General features: G+C 41.0%; 1 protein-coding gene across 1 annotated transcript in view; it reads right to left on the reverse strand.

Annotated features, from left to right (window-relative positions):
* Positions 1-13,250, reverse strand: part of VWA8 (von Willebrand factor A domain containing 8) — a 668,510-nt gene that overhangs the window by 470,955 nt on the left and 184,305 nt on the right. The window contains exons 12-13 of the mRNA XM_082247613.1: positions 8,291-8,425; positions 6,922-6,999 (exon numbers count right to left, since the gene is read on the reverse strand). Coding sequence (XP_082103739.1) covers positions 6,922-6,999; positions 8,291-8,425 — 213 coding nt within the window. The remainder of the gene's footprint in view (positions 1-6,921; positions 7,000-8,290; positions 8,426-13,250) is intronic.

Below are 13,250 nucleotides of genomic sequence, written 5' to 3' on the forward strand. Positions count from 1 at the left end.
GGGTTTGCTATAGGCCACCTAACCAAGGGGAGGAGGTAGAGCTGGAATTTTTACCACTATTGGGTAAAGTGGGAAAACAGGGATCAGTCATCATATTGGGGGACTTCAATTATCCCGACATTGACTGGGAAGAGGGGACTGCACACTCACAGAAGGCCCGTCTATTCACGGAAACATTACAGGATAATTACATGTCACAGTTGGTGGATTCTCCGACTAGAGAAAAGGCAGTCCTGAATCTATTGATCACTAATGACCCAGACCTAATCTCGGAGGTAGGAGTCCAGGACTACCTGGGCTCTAGCGATCACAGGATGATCACATTTAGTGTAAATAACAATATAACAAGGCAAGTGAGGAACATAAGAACCCTAAACTTCAGAAGGGCAAACTTTCCAAAATTGTACTCATTGATGGAAAGGGTAAACTGGGACCAAACCCTGGGATCATTGACCACAGAGGAAAAATGGGAATGCTTTAGGAACATATTAAGCAAATGCATCTTGCAGTGCATTCCTATGGGAAATACATTTAGAAGAGACAAAGCCAAACTTGGCTGGCTAACCGTAATGTTAAAAAGCTTATTAGGGGAAAAAAATTGGCCTTCAAGAAATATTAATCAGAGGGGACAGTATTGGCTTTCGAGCAATACAAGGAGGCAAATAAGAAAAGTAAACACAAAATCAAGATGGCTAAAATCAACTTTGAGAGACAAATAGCGGAGGATAGTAAAAAAAAACCATAGAAATTCTTTAAATATATCAACAGCAAAAAAACTAGGGCAGAGCATATTGCACACATAATTAATGATGATGGGAGGATGGTTACAGAGGACACTGAAAAAGCAACCGTGCTGAATGCTTTTTTCTCATCAGTCTTTACACAGGAAACGGAAGGGTACACTGGCCATGACTGTATGGTTAGTAGTAATACACAGGACTTGTCACTATGGCTAACGGAGGGTGAAATCAGGGAAAGGCTGGATAAACTTAACACAAACAAATCACCAGGCCCGGATGGCGTACATCCGAGAGTACTCAAGGAACTCAGTAAGGTTATATCTAGACCCCTGTTCCTGATCTTTGCTGACAGTATTAGGACAGGAGATGTACCAGGGGATTGGAGGAAAGCTAACGTGATTCCGATATTCAAAAAGGGGCAGAGGCATATCCCGGGAAATTATAGGCCTGTCAGTTTGACATCAATAGTATATAAACCTCTGGAGGGGATGATAAGGGACTATATCGTAGAGTTTGCTAAAGACAACAACATCATCAGCAGTAATCAGCACGGGTTTACAAATGGGCATTCTTGTCAAACCAATCTCTTAACGTTCTACAAGGAGGTGAGCTGTGAGCTAGATAGGGGCAGACCAGTGGATGTGGTGTACTTGGATTTCGCTAAGGCGTTTGATACAGTTCCCCACAAGCTTAATTTATAAAATAAGGTCTGCAGGTATCGACAGCAGGGTTTGCTCTTGGATACGGAACTGGCTAAAAGGGCGTGTCCAAAGGGTGGTAATAAACAGCGCATACTCAGACTGGTCTGAGGTGGTAAGCGGGGTCCCCCAAGGCTCAGTCCTGGGACCAACCTTGTTCAATTTTTTCGTAAACAGCATTGAGGTTGGGATCAGTAGTTCGATATCAGTTTTTGCAGATGACACAAAATTGGGCAGGGCAATAACTGCACAGCATGAAGCAGATATCCTACAGAATGACCTGGACAAAATAACGGAGTGGGCAACGACATGGCAAATGAGGTTTAATGGGGAGAAGTGTAAGGTTTTGCACTTGGGGACTAAAAACATAAAAGCACAATACACGTTAGGAGGGGAACCCTTGGGGGAATCAAAAATGGAGAAAGATCTGGGAGTCTTGGTTGATGATAGATTAGGCAATAGCATGCAATGTCAAGTGGCAGCTGCCAAAGCCAGCAGAATATTAGCATGCATAAAGAAAGGGATGTATTCCAGAGATAAGACTATAATCCTTCCACTTTATAAAACTCTGGTCCGACCGCATCTGGTGTATTCTGTCCAGTTCTGGTCACCAGTCCTCAGGAGAGATGTGTTGGGGCTGGAGAAAGTCCAGAGAAGGGCAACTAAACTGATTAGGGGATTGGAGGACCTTAATTATGAAGAGCGTCTGCAATTGCTTGATTTATTCTCCCTGGAGAAGAGGTGCCTGAGGGGGGACATGATAGCAATTTATAAATATCTCAATGGGGATCTCAGCTTAGAAAAAAAGCTATTCAGTCGAAGGGATTGCATGAGGACTCGAGGGCATACAATGCGATTAGAGGAGAAGCGTTTTAACCTCAGGCAACGTGGGGGGTTCTTTACTGTTAGGGCTACAAGATTGTGGAATTTTTACCACAAGAGGTGGTTTCTGCGGGAAGTATGGTGGCTTTCAAAAGACTCTTAGACATACATCTCAAGGATCAGAACATTCAGGGCTATGTGAGATGATTACAGCCACACACACCTACACAGGTTGAACTGGATGGACTATTGTCTTTATTCAACCTCACCTACTATGTAACTATGTAAAAACAAAATTAAAAAAACAAACACAGGGAAGACAGGCAAGAGGCAGGGGAAAAAGGCTCATACACTATCACAGAAAACTAGTTTATTCTGTCCTCTCCATGTCTCCATTTTAAGAAATCATAGAAGAGACAACCGAGAGGATATTATATACAGTATTACTATACATAATATGTTTTCAGTACATATGCATTATATGGAAGGTGTATACAATTATCTTACCCACCTGTTAGTTTTGATTATATATGTTTTCCTTTTGCACTTTGTTCAAAGAAATTGACTATTCTAGACAAAACGAAATAAAATATAGCCAATCTTTCTTGCACTAAAGCACTGTATCACAATCTTTGGTTCGAAAAAATGTCATACTGGGAAACCCCCAAAGGTCCCCAAATCTTGCCCCAGTGATAAGTAACTTCATAGTGAGATTGTTTGAGACCACATAAGTAAGACAGATGTAGCCACATCCTTAATCATTTTCAGTAAAAAGATATAATTAATTAAATACAGTGGGAAGTATAGCAAAAGAATAAAGCATTTTAGTTCCCAGAAACACATTTTCATTAACCAACTCACGAGCTAAAAATAGCATAGTTTATGCACACACAGGAATTTTAATTACACGACAAAAGCAGCGCTAAAGTGTTATTTTTTTTTAAGCTCCTTAATTTGAAAACATTTTTTGCAATGTTTAAAATTAGAAATAGCAACAGGAAAATACTTTTCTTCCTTGCTTAATGAGTGGGTTTTCTTCAGATGTAGAAAGAGTTTGTTTCCTAAACCAGCATGAACCTATATCTAAATGCCTTCTGTGAGGAGGGAAATTATCCCCAGTTAATTGATTAAATGCACTTTAGCTGTTTCTGCCACCCTTATCTTATGCCCTTTAAATTACAGATCACAAACCTTACCCAACTATTTTTGTCTCATTACGGCACATTACAGAGCCCTTTTTAGAGGGAATTCAGTGGTGTAAACACTTTCATGCAGAGATGTGTTATGTTTCTTTGTACTCTGTTTTAATGAGCTTGTTTTTCTGGGCTTTACAATAATTCCATGACCCTTCCTCCTACTTTCAAATGGGGTATTTTTCCATTTATAGGTCTTAAAATAACATTTATTTTCAAGTAAATTTAGTAGATCAATATTTATTCTAGTCAAATGTAAATTATTCTATGCTCTTTAAATGCTCATTAAATCTGCATCGTTGAACTGTGTGTGCTCAACAAACATGTAGCAGTATGTATATACTAATTTATTATGAAGAGTTGATACCACATAACCATCATACATTAATCCTGAGGCTAAGATGTGTTCTGCATAATAGAAGAACATACTGTAGTTCCAATTAATGACAAGATGTATGTAGAATATAAAAACATATACAATAAAGAAGTTATACTATTATACAAACAATTCAAGAAACTGGTAAAGCCCCCTTTTACACGAAAGCTCAGATCAGGTCCACCTGTGAGTTTTTTAGGCAGACCTGATCACATCAGAAAGTCTTTTCACTCCTATGGACCAGCGGCCTACCTTTGTTCTGATCCAGTCCGCTAAAAACAAATGGAACAGAATCTGTCCTCCTCCACTAGGTGGATCGGATTAGATCAGACGCCATTTATGTGTAAGTCTGTTTACAGCCAGCCATCCATACAGCAGAGCTGGCTCTGTCCCTGTCCCCTCTACAGAAATTGAGAGGACATGGACCTGTCATCTGCCCACTCTACTCTGATCAGCAGAGGATCAGCGAACAGGTTCCCTGCTGATCGGAACAGATTTCACCCTGTGTGAAAGAAGCCAAATTGCTAAGCAAGCATCCACATAGATTGCAAAGGCTTATTATGTAACATTACTCATTACTATTTTTAAAGGGGAAATATTTTTTTAATTCAGATAGTTAGGGGTGTTTGAAGAGGTTCCTGACTATAACAATCAAGGCTATAATGTTTTCATTTAATATGTGAGATAGAGACAGACAGAAACCATTATATGGCAATAAAGGAAACATACACAGCATTGGATTTTAACTTACTGGTTGAGGCGATTCTGGCCACAAATTATTTTATCAGTCCTTCTGATTATAGAATCCCCTAGTACCACCAACTGTCTAAGCCTACCTGCACTATCCTCAACACCCCTTCTGCTCTCCCAGTTGTCAGCAGTAGCAGTGACACCTAGGGCTGCCACATCTGTGCTTGGCACCCCTACTTCTTCACCCAACCTGGCAAATCTGTTTGGGTGCTCAAACCCAGGGCTGGCCTTCCTTTTCTGTGAGCCCCTTCCACTCCCTCTGACTACAGTAACCTGATAATCCTGACTTAGCCCTCCACACTGCCAACCACCTGCTCAGTGAGGACCCCTTCCAAGGTTGTCAGCTCTGCCCAGTGTTGCAATTTGCTCCTCCAGATCTCTAATGTGAGATTCCAGAAGGGGAACCCGCACTTAAAAAAAAAAAAAGCACATTCTTTTACTCCCAGCCTATGCCAAATCTCCAAACTCCTTTTTTTGCTGATGTGATCTAACTTCCTGTTAGATGTTGGCTACATTCCTTTTCCATGGTTTCACTGTATGTAGCAACTCTCTTACTTAATCCCAGAGGCAGAAAAAAAACACAGTAACAATTTCATGAAATATAAATTACAAGGTCATTAAGCAGTGGATTCGTATGAATTATGTTTGGTGAACAAGGTTATTGTTAGTGATACTTTAATGAGGGCCTCTAACCTTTTATCCACTAGGCCCTCAAACTCTTATCCTATATAGAAACAGTAGGCATCTTAAGACAAAAGATGCCAAGGTCCACTACATGAACTGTCCATTTTTGAAAGATAGAATGAGAAAATAGCCTTTTAGGGTAAGACCAGTCACCATATAGGATGGATTCATGGGTGAACTAGAAAGCAGGCTTAGGTAATTATAGGGACCCTGTATGGGTAGCCTTGGGAGAGCAGACACAGGCTGCTCTAATGCTAAACAAGAATGTACAGTGTCAATATGGGTAGCGATGATCCCTTTAGGCTTGGATGACATTTCAGACAAAGGATTCTCATCCTGATTGGATTCCTCAGAAGCAGAGTTAACTGCTCCCTAGTACAGCAGGAGGAAGGATGAGTGGCCATGAGGTGCCATATGTGAAAGCAGTGTCAGATGCAACACCCTTGAGCCAGACTATAGACAAAAATGGTGTCAAATTTAAATGTCTGGCGGCTCTCATACAAGCTGCAACATATATTTAAAACATTGCAGCATAAAAACATGACTGAAGCATAAAAGCACCAGCATTCTGAGGCAAATTCAAAAGTCGCAAGCCCTGCACCCCAGATGTCTTTGCACTCCAGACAGGTTACAAAGGTTGGGACTCCTGCAGGGGTACCATAGTGGCTATTCTGCCTCTACAGGAGGAGCTGCAAGGGCTATGGTACAGTCACCTTGATAGAAGGATAATCTCTTAAAAAGGCCTCCATAAGAAAGAGGTAAGCTTCTCTCACTGATGCTAGTTAGACGCAGAAGAGGTTATATGGGGGATGTCCCTACAAAAAAAAAATATTTTACATATAGTTTGTGTACTATAAATATGAATTAAATTAAACCTGGGATTTACACTTGCAGATGAAAATGTTTTATCATCGTTTGGCACTAAGCAATGAAAACTGAAACAAAGAAAATGTATAATTAGGGTTGTTGTCAGCAGCATGCAGTAGCATATCTAGCCTGAACAATGAACATAAAAAATTAATCTAATTGGTCAGCTTCTGCTTTTTTTTACTTTTAATAGGTTATCATGAATAACTATTAAGCGGTGTGATTCAAAGGATCGCTGATCACTGCACCACAGTGCCTGAAATTAAATTTGTAGGGCCTGTTCAGAACAGATCCAACACACAGAAACCACAGATCTCAACACAGTGTTACTGAGCTAGTTGCAACATGAACCACTGTATTGCGCCACTGCTGCTGTGAACAGAACTTTATTGAAATGTCACTAACAACATTTCAATAAAGTTCTGTGAAAAGAAAAACTGCGTGATTCGCAAGTATGGTGTCTTCTAGCCCACACCTTTGCGTGCATTTAGCCTTTAATTTTCTTACATGCACACAGAAACCAGACGTTTTTTTTCTTATAATGCACACATTAGAACATAGATCATTTATAGTTTCTGCTTTCAATTTACAAACCATTCATGTGCCAAGTAGCTTTTACATTTTTTTTTTTTGAGCTGCTTCAAAATTCATCAACTAATACATTACAGACATTCACTATTACTAGCAAATTTTATATCAAACAAATAGTAAATTTTATATCCAACTGGCATATAGGTCAAAATAACCCTCTTTCGGTGTATTTGCTAATATTTTCAAGCTTAAAAGATTACCTGATACAACATGACAGGCTCCACTTCATACCCAAGCATATCAGCGAATTCTTTAGCAATCACACTTTTGCCACAACCCTAGGGAAAAGCAATACTCTAGTGAATACCTAACTATAAATTTTGGTGGATTTAATGTATATTCAACATCAAATTAAAGTCTGAGTCTCTCATTTGTTTCTTCATTTTCTGTTAAAAAGTATTTACTGTAATCAACTTTATCTTGGACCACATCTAAATCACAAGCTTGCATTATCAGTGCATTTTACTTATTTTCTCACTTTTAAGTACAAGAAAAATTAATTCTACTGATAGAAAAAAACATTTTTAAAGTTCAAACAGACATAAAAACTATCATATCATATTTTGCAGCAGATAACGTGAACACATTAAGAGTGCAGCATGAAAATCTTACATAGCACCACTATGGCACCTGCTGTTAACTTACTTACGTTGTGCATTATGTGTTTACAAATGTCAGAGTGAGAGAAATGTATGAAGCATAAGCTTTTAAATTTCCCTCCAAAAGCTTAGTCAACCCACAACTGCTATTTCATACTTGATGGATATTGAAAAATGAAATCAACTAATGGCTTCTAGTGTTCCTCAGGGCCTTGAGTAGTGAGATCACTGTGCTTAAAGTTTATGCAAAACCTAATAATGAGCTTCTGCTACAATATTTGCTCCCTTTTGGTTTGTTTATTATACAATTAAAAGAATTTTGCCAAACCAGTTTGATAGGTCAAAAAAGCCCTGTTGATCTTGCCAGAGCTGCCCTGTGTATTCTGCACACTTCCTGTAGTATCGCAAAGAATCATTTGAGTTATTATCTTGGACTACAGAATGATTAGCCTTTATGTTGTAGAGATGGAAGTGTGGCAGTGGTTGAGTAGTTTAACAAGACCCTATAAGGGGCTGATAACCCTTACAAAAATTCTTTGTGTTGTCATCCCAGAACAGAGTTTAAAAGACAATGGGAATTTCTGAAAGGTATTTTACCTGGGTTAAAACAAGTAGAAATATGGATGCTCTACAGAAATGCACTGCATATGTTATTTTTCATATTTGCCTTGATATACAGGTACGCTTTAATTTTTAGGGTTTAAAAAACTGCCATAAAAATCACAAGGGGGTTTTTAGTTTCCCTCTAATAGAGCAAATACATTTAATGTAGCAGTAGAAGCAAGACTCAATGGTGTAAAAAACTAGAGGGGACAATGAAGCGCAGGTATCATCTCTGGAGCCATTTCACCCATAACCGTTTGAAGGAACCTTTAGTAATGTTATTCATTCCGTATGTCCACAGATATAGTATATAAACCTTAAAAAACATAAAACTTTTAATTCAAAGCCATAACATCTAGAGTAATACCTTTCCTCCAATCAGACACATGTCTTTAACCATGTGAGACTGCATCATTTCTGCCAACAGCTGCTCATGGGTTCTAGTCCTAATAAACGTAGAAAGCTTGGAATTGAAGTGCAAGGGTAGGGTTCCCGAGGCAATCTGTTAAAAAATAATGTCACCTGTCAACAGAAGGGCAAGGAGTAGACTCATGGCAATGATGTCTTAATATGCTTTAAAATTGTTATTCTCACTTAGTTAGAAATGAGTTATATTGTTATCTATGCAAATGCAGGGGGGGAAAAACACCAGGGTTAGAAAGGTTTCTCAGTATTGGATTGAAATGGTTCTTATTTAAGTGGTTTCAGAATAAACCTACAGAAAAATAGCCTTAAACAAAGTGGGAAACAGAAAGGTATGCTTTATTAAATCTTAACTAAAACAGGTCTTATGCAAAATATAATGCTGCTCCAGAAAAGAGATTGATTCTAATTTGCTCAAATAAAACATAAATATTCTTTATACAAAGGTTTTCAAGTTGCATAAAATTATTAGATAAACATCTTCTAAACTCTCCATCTCTGTGTATGTAATGTAGCACAAACTCCAGCTAGTCAGAAAATATTGACCTAACCATTGGTGTGACTGTATGGAACTAGAAAGATGTCACAATATTTTATGTATATCATGGTATGGGGGATCGTTAGATCAGTGGTAGAAGCATTTTTAAGTGAGACCATGCCAGTCTGAACTTCGTTTTAGAGCTTGCCAGCCCACATTTATTAAACAAACTCAAAGTAAAGTCCATAAAACTTGTCCACGCAGGGGTTTCAGTTTCACACAACAAAACAGGTTCACGAAACTTCAAAGTAACCTGGCTATGTCTTCAGCAGCACCGCTGCTCTTGTCATTGGTCCCTCAGACCGTGTCACCAGCTCTCCTGGCTCACTCAGCCTTAGGCCACAGCTCCCTGTTGTATGGGCTCACCACTCGCCTCTCAATAGGGGTTCTTCCTGACTTCCTGGACTCTCTCACCTCTATGAGATATACAGAATCCCTAAGTCCCATGGACTTGTCTAGTTGTCCCAGCCTTCTTGGTCCCCCAAAACCACTCTTAAGGCCCGTACACACGTACCGATCGCCGGCCGAAAAGCTTCGGCCGACGACCGATCTGCCGATTGTAGGCTTGTTAGTATGATGCCTCCGACAGCTGTCAGCGCACATTCTGCCGACAAGAATCTGTCATGCAAGCATTAAAATTTTTGTATGCCGACACCAGAGCAGCCGATTGTTCGCCAGTCAGTACAGAATTCGGCCGACAGACCACAGATTTGCATGCTCAGAAAAGAAAAAACACAGGGAAAGTTAACCATTATATGACATCACTTCTGCAGTCGGCAGACAAAATTCTTGTGCTGTCTTTGCACTTTTCAACAGACACCGACAGCCCGGGGACAAAAGAGGGCCGATCGTTCGCCGACGATCGGTACGTGTGTACGGGCTTTAGTCTTCCAGATTTGCGCAGCTGCCTCAATTCCATCAGTCTGATGGACATAAAATCCCTCCAACATAGAGTGCAGTCTCTCGGCTTGAGCTCACCTTCACCTTCCTCCTGGCTTGAGCTCTGAGCCTAACACAAGCCTTGTTTACAAGTGCACAAACCTGAACATGCACACAACCTGCAGGTCTCCAGTAAAACCCAGACAAAGGATTGAAGGCTCCGTCCCACCCAAGACACTTTGAAGCCTTCAAGCTCAAGGCCCTCTGAGGGAATAAAAAACCCAGAGAACACTGACAAGCCAGTCTTCTACATTCTAAAACAATGCTCTGAAGCTTCCCACTCTGCCTTAATGCCAATTTTGTGTGTATTTTTCCTATAATCACACTGTGGCAGGGCCTAGCACTGTCACAATATTCAATATATTTGTTAAAATTAAATTGGGCATCAGAAAAAAATAAAAGTATACAAATTTGCACAAAATTACATTAGTTGTGTAGTAGTATCTCAGATATAAAAGGTAAAGTAGGCGCTGGTATGAGTGGGTAAATGCTCAAAAGAATAGTGCTATGGGGTCAGTGTGTGTGTTGTAGTATTATGCTGCAGAAAATAAAGGTAGGGAAAGACCGATAAGGTTTTTTCTGGGCCGATATCGATATTTTGGTCACAACGTATCGTTATCGGCCAATATGGGCTGATATTTTGTACATTTAAAGTTTTGAAAAATAAAGACAATTTTTGACACAAATCTGGTACTGAACATGTTAATTTTTTCTTAATGCTTAATGGCTGGCTTGCTGGCACCCTGTGGTGGGTGGCTGGCTGGCACCCTGTGGTGGGTGACTGGCTGGCACCCTGTGGTGGGTGGGTGGCTGGCACCCTGTGGTGCGTGGGTGGCTGGCACAGGAGCTGTGGGTGGCTGGCTGGTACAGGGCCTGTGGGCGGCTGGCTGGTACAGTGCCTGTAGCTGGCTGGTACAGGGCCTGTGGGTGGCTGGCTGTCTGGCACCCTGTGGTGGGTGGCTGGCTGGCACCCTGTGGTGAGTAGCTGGCTGGCACAGGGGCTGTGGTGGCTGGCTGGTACAGGGCCTGTGGGTGGCTGGCTGGTACTGTGCCAGTGGGTGGCTGGCTGGTACTGTGCCTGTGGGTGGCTGGCTGGTACAGTGCCTGTGGCTGGCAGGTACAGGGCCTGTGGGTGACTGGCTGGCTCACTCGCTGGTACAGTGCCTGTGGCTGGCTGGTACAGGGCCTGTGGATGTGGGTGGCACACTCCTGCGAGACTAATCCCGACTCCAGACGAGGCTGTCCAATACGAGGGAGGAGGCCTAAGAAGGCAGAATGACGTCACAAAAATATCAGCAATATCGGCCAGTTCCAGGATGATTCCGGTATTACGGGGAAAGTGCATATCGGCCTTGCCGATAATTGGTCTACCCCTAGTTTGCAGTAGCAGTGTGAATATGTTGTGTACCCAAATGAACAAAGGAACAACAATAAAAACTATGAAACAAATAGTTCAGGAGAGACAATATAATGTCTACTGTTTTTATTTTGGAGATGAAGTGTACGAGAGGATGCAAAATAGTAATTACTTAAAATGTTAACGGCATTTATAAAGCAATGAATGCGACTTTCACCAAATATTCAGAAGTCGTGAATCAATCACTGTCATTTAAAACGTGTCCCTGAAAGATTCACCTGTATTGAATGTTTGGTGTGACCCACAGAAGATTGGTGTGCCGCTCAGGCTCATTTGATAATCTGGGGAGTAGTGTAGATGGTTCTGAGTCAGCTGCTATGAGAGTGCCGGCAAGAGAGTGGAGCTCGTTCCAGATCCTGTAGTCACTAGAAAAAGAAAGGAGGGAATCCCTAGTGCCACACATCATTGGGGTTGTGTGATGGTGGAAGAGACACCCTCAGCCTGGTCTCCCAATGAATTTTTGCTCCGCTCCCAGAGCTTAGTCATGGGGATCCCCATGACTAAGCTCCAGGGGGGCAGAGCGAAACACGTTGGGGTTATGGCCTGGTGGGAGTCCATGATGAGGTTTTCTTCCACCTTTACACAACCCTGTGGATCTGTGGCACCGGGGATTCCCTCCTTTTACCCCGTTTTTACTCCATTCAAAACAAAAATGAGTAAATAAAAAACGGTTGAGTATACTAAAGGATAATATAGACAAATGTTTTCATTAATTTGATTTCTTTTTGGTTTGGATAGAGTAAGGAGGGTTAAAATCCTAGTCAGTCTATCTTTTGATATCCTTGTTGTGTTGAGAAGATTCTTCTTTACTTTCTCTTCAAGAGTAAGGAAGGGTTAAAATGCCTGAAAGCGTATCTTTTGTTGTCACTTCCTCTTCCCAAGATGCAACAGGAAGTGAAAGGAACTCTCCCCAATGTAAGTCACCTCTTATACAGTTGTCCCCAGAAAAGGTGTCCCCATTGGAAGATTTACTGTCTCTATTATTTCACAACTTTTGAATTTGCCCTCAGATTTTGTACCCGGGCAACAGTCACCAGAACAAAACACAGGGGTGATTCTCCCTAGCAGGGACACAAACAGTAGTAAATCCTGACAGAAGATCTAAATCTTCCCTACTCCATTCAAAACTAAAAAAATTGCCTTCTCAAATATTTTATTAATAAAATAGTGAGGGCATGGTGGTCATAAAAGATGGTTGATTATAAAGGAGAGGGAAACTGCAGCCAGATAGTCCACGCTCTCAAATTTAGGCAGGCATTATCTAGATGCATATATTAGTTTCTTGAAGGTTATGGAGTAATTGGAATAAAATGATTAATTTATTTATGGATCAGAGATCTATCAAAGTACTACTGTTTTCCCAGCCAAGAGTAAGGGAGTATGTTGAGTAGTGGTAAGAATACAGTTACTAAGTATTCCAAAAATACAAACTTGCATGGTAAGTTAGCCCATCATGCCATGTGTAAACTTAAGGAACTGCTCCCAAAACCAGTTAAAAAGCTGAAAAGGTCTATATCAAATGTGCAGTTGAGTATTGTAAGCTAAAGCATTTCAGACAGGTAAGGTGACATGAAGTGAACAAAAGCTCCTGATCTTCTTAACCACTGGGACATCCCAAAGCAGTGTTAAAAATGAGGGGTGGGAACAGGGAAAAATAAATTCCCAAGGCTAACTATAGCCAACCAGGTAAACAGGAGCTCAACCAAAACAACTGGAGCTCACCTGAAAAAAGCAATAAACCTTCAAAGAGGACCAGGTCCTCTAAAAAGCAGCCTGCAAAACCTTTCGGCAAAAGGAAGCATCCACAGATGCCAACACAACCACTTTAAAGAACTTTGTGAAAGTGTGCCCCGGCGACCAGGTGGCCGCCTTGCAAACCTGCGTCACTTACGCCTGATGACGGAAGGCCCAGGAAGCACTGAGCGCCCGAGTACAGTGCGCCTTATCAAGGAAAGGAGGAACCTGACCCTTGATGGAATAGACCTGTATCACCATCTGTCTGATCCAACT

The sequence above is a fragment of the Pelophylax lessonae genome, assembly GCF_965119305.1.
Source record: "Pelophylax lessonae genome assembly, chromosome: 2".
Classification (NCBI taxonomy): Eukaryota; Metazoa; Chordata; class Amphibia; order Anura; family Ranidae; genus Pelophylax; species Pelophylax lessonae.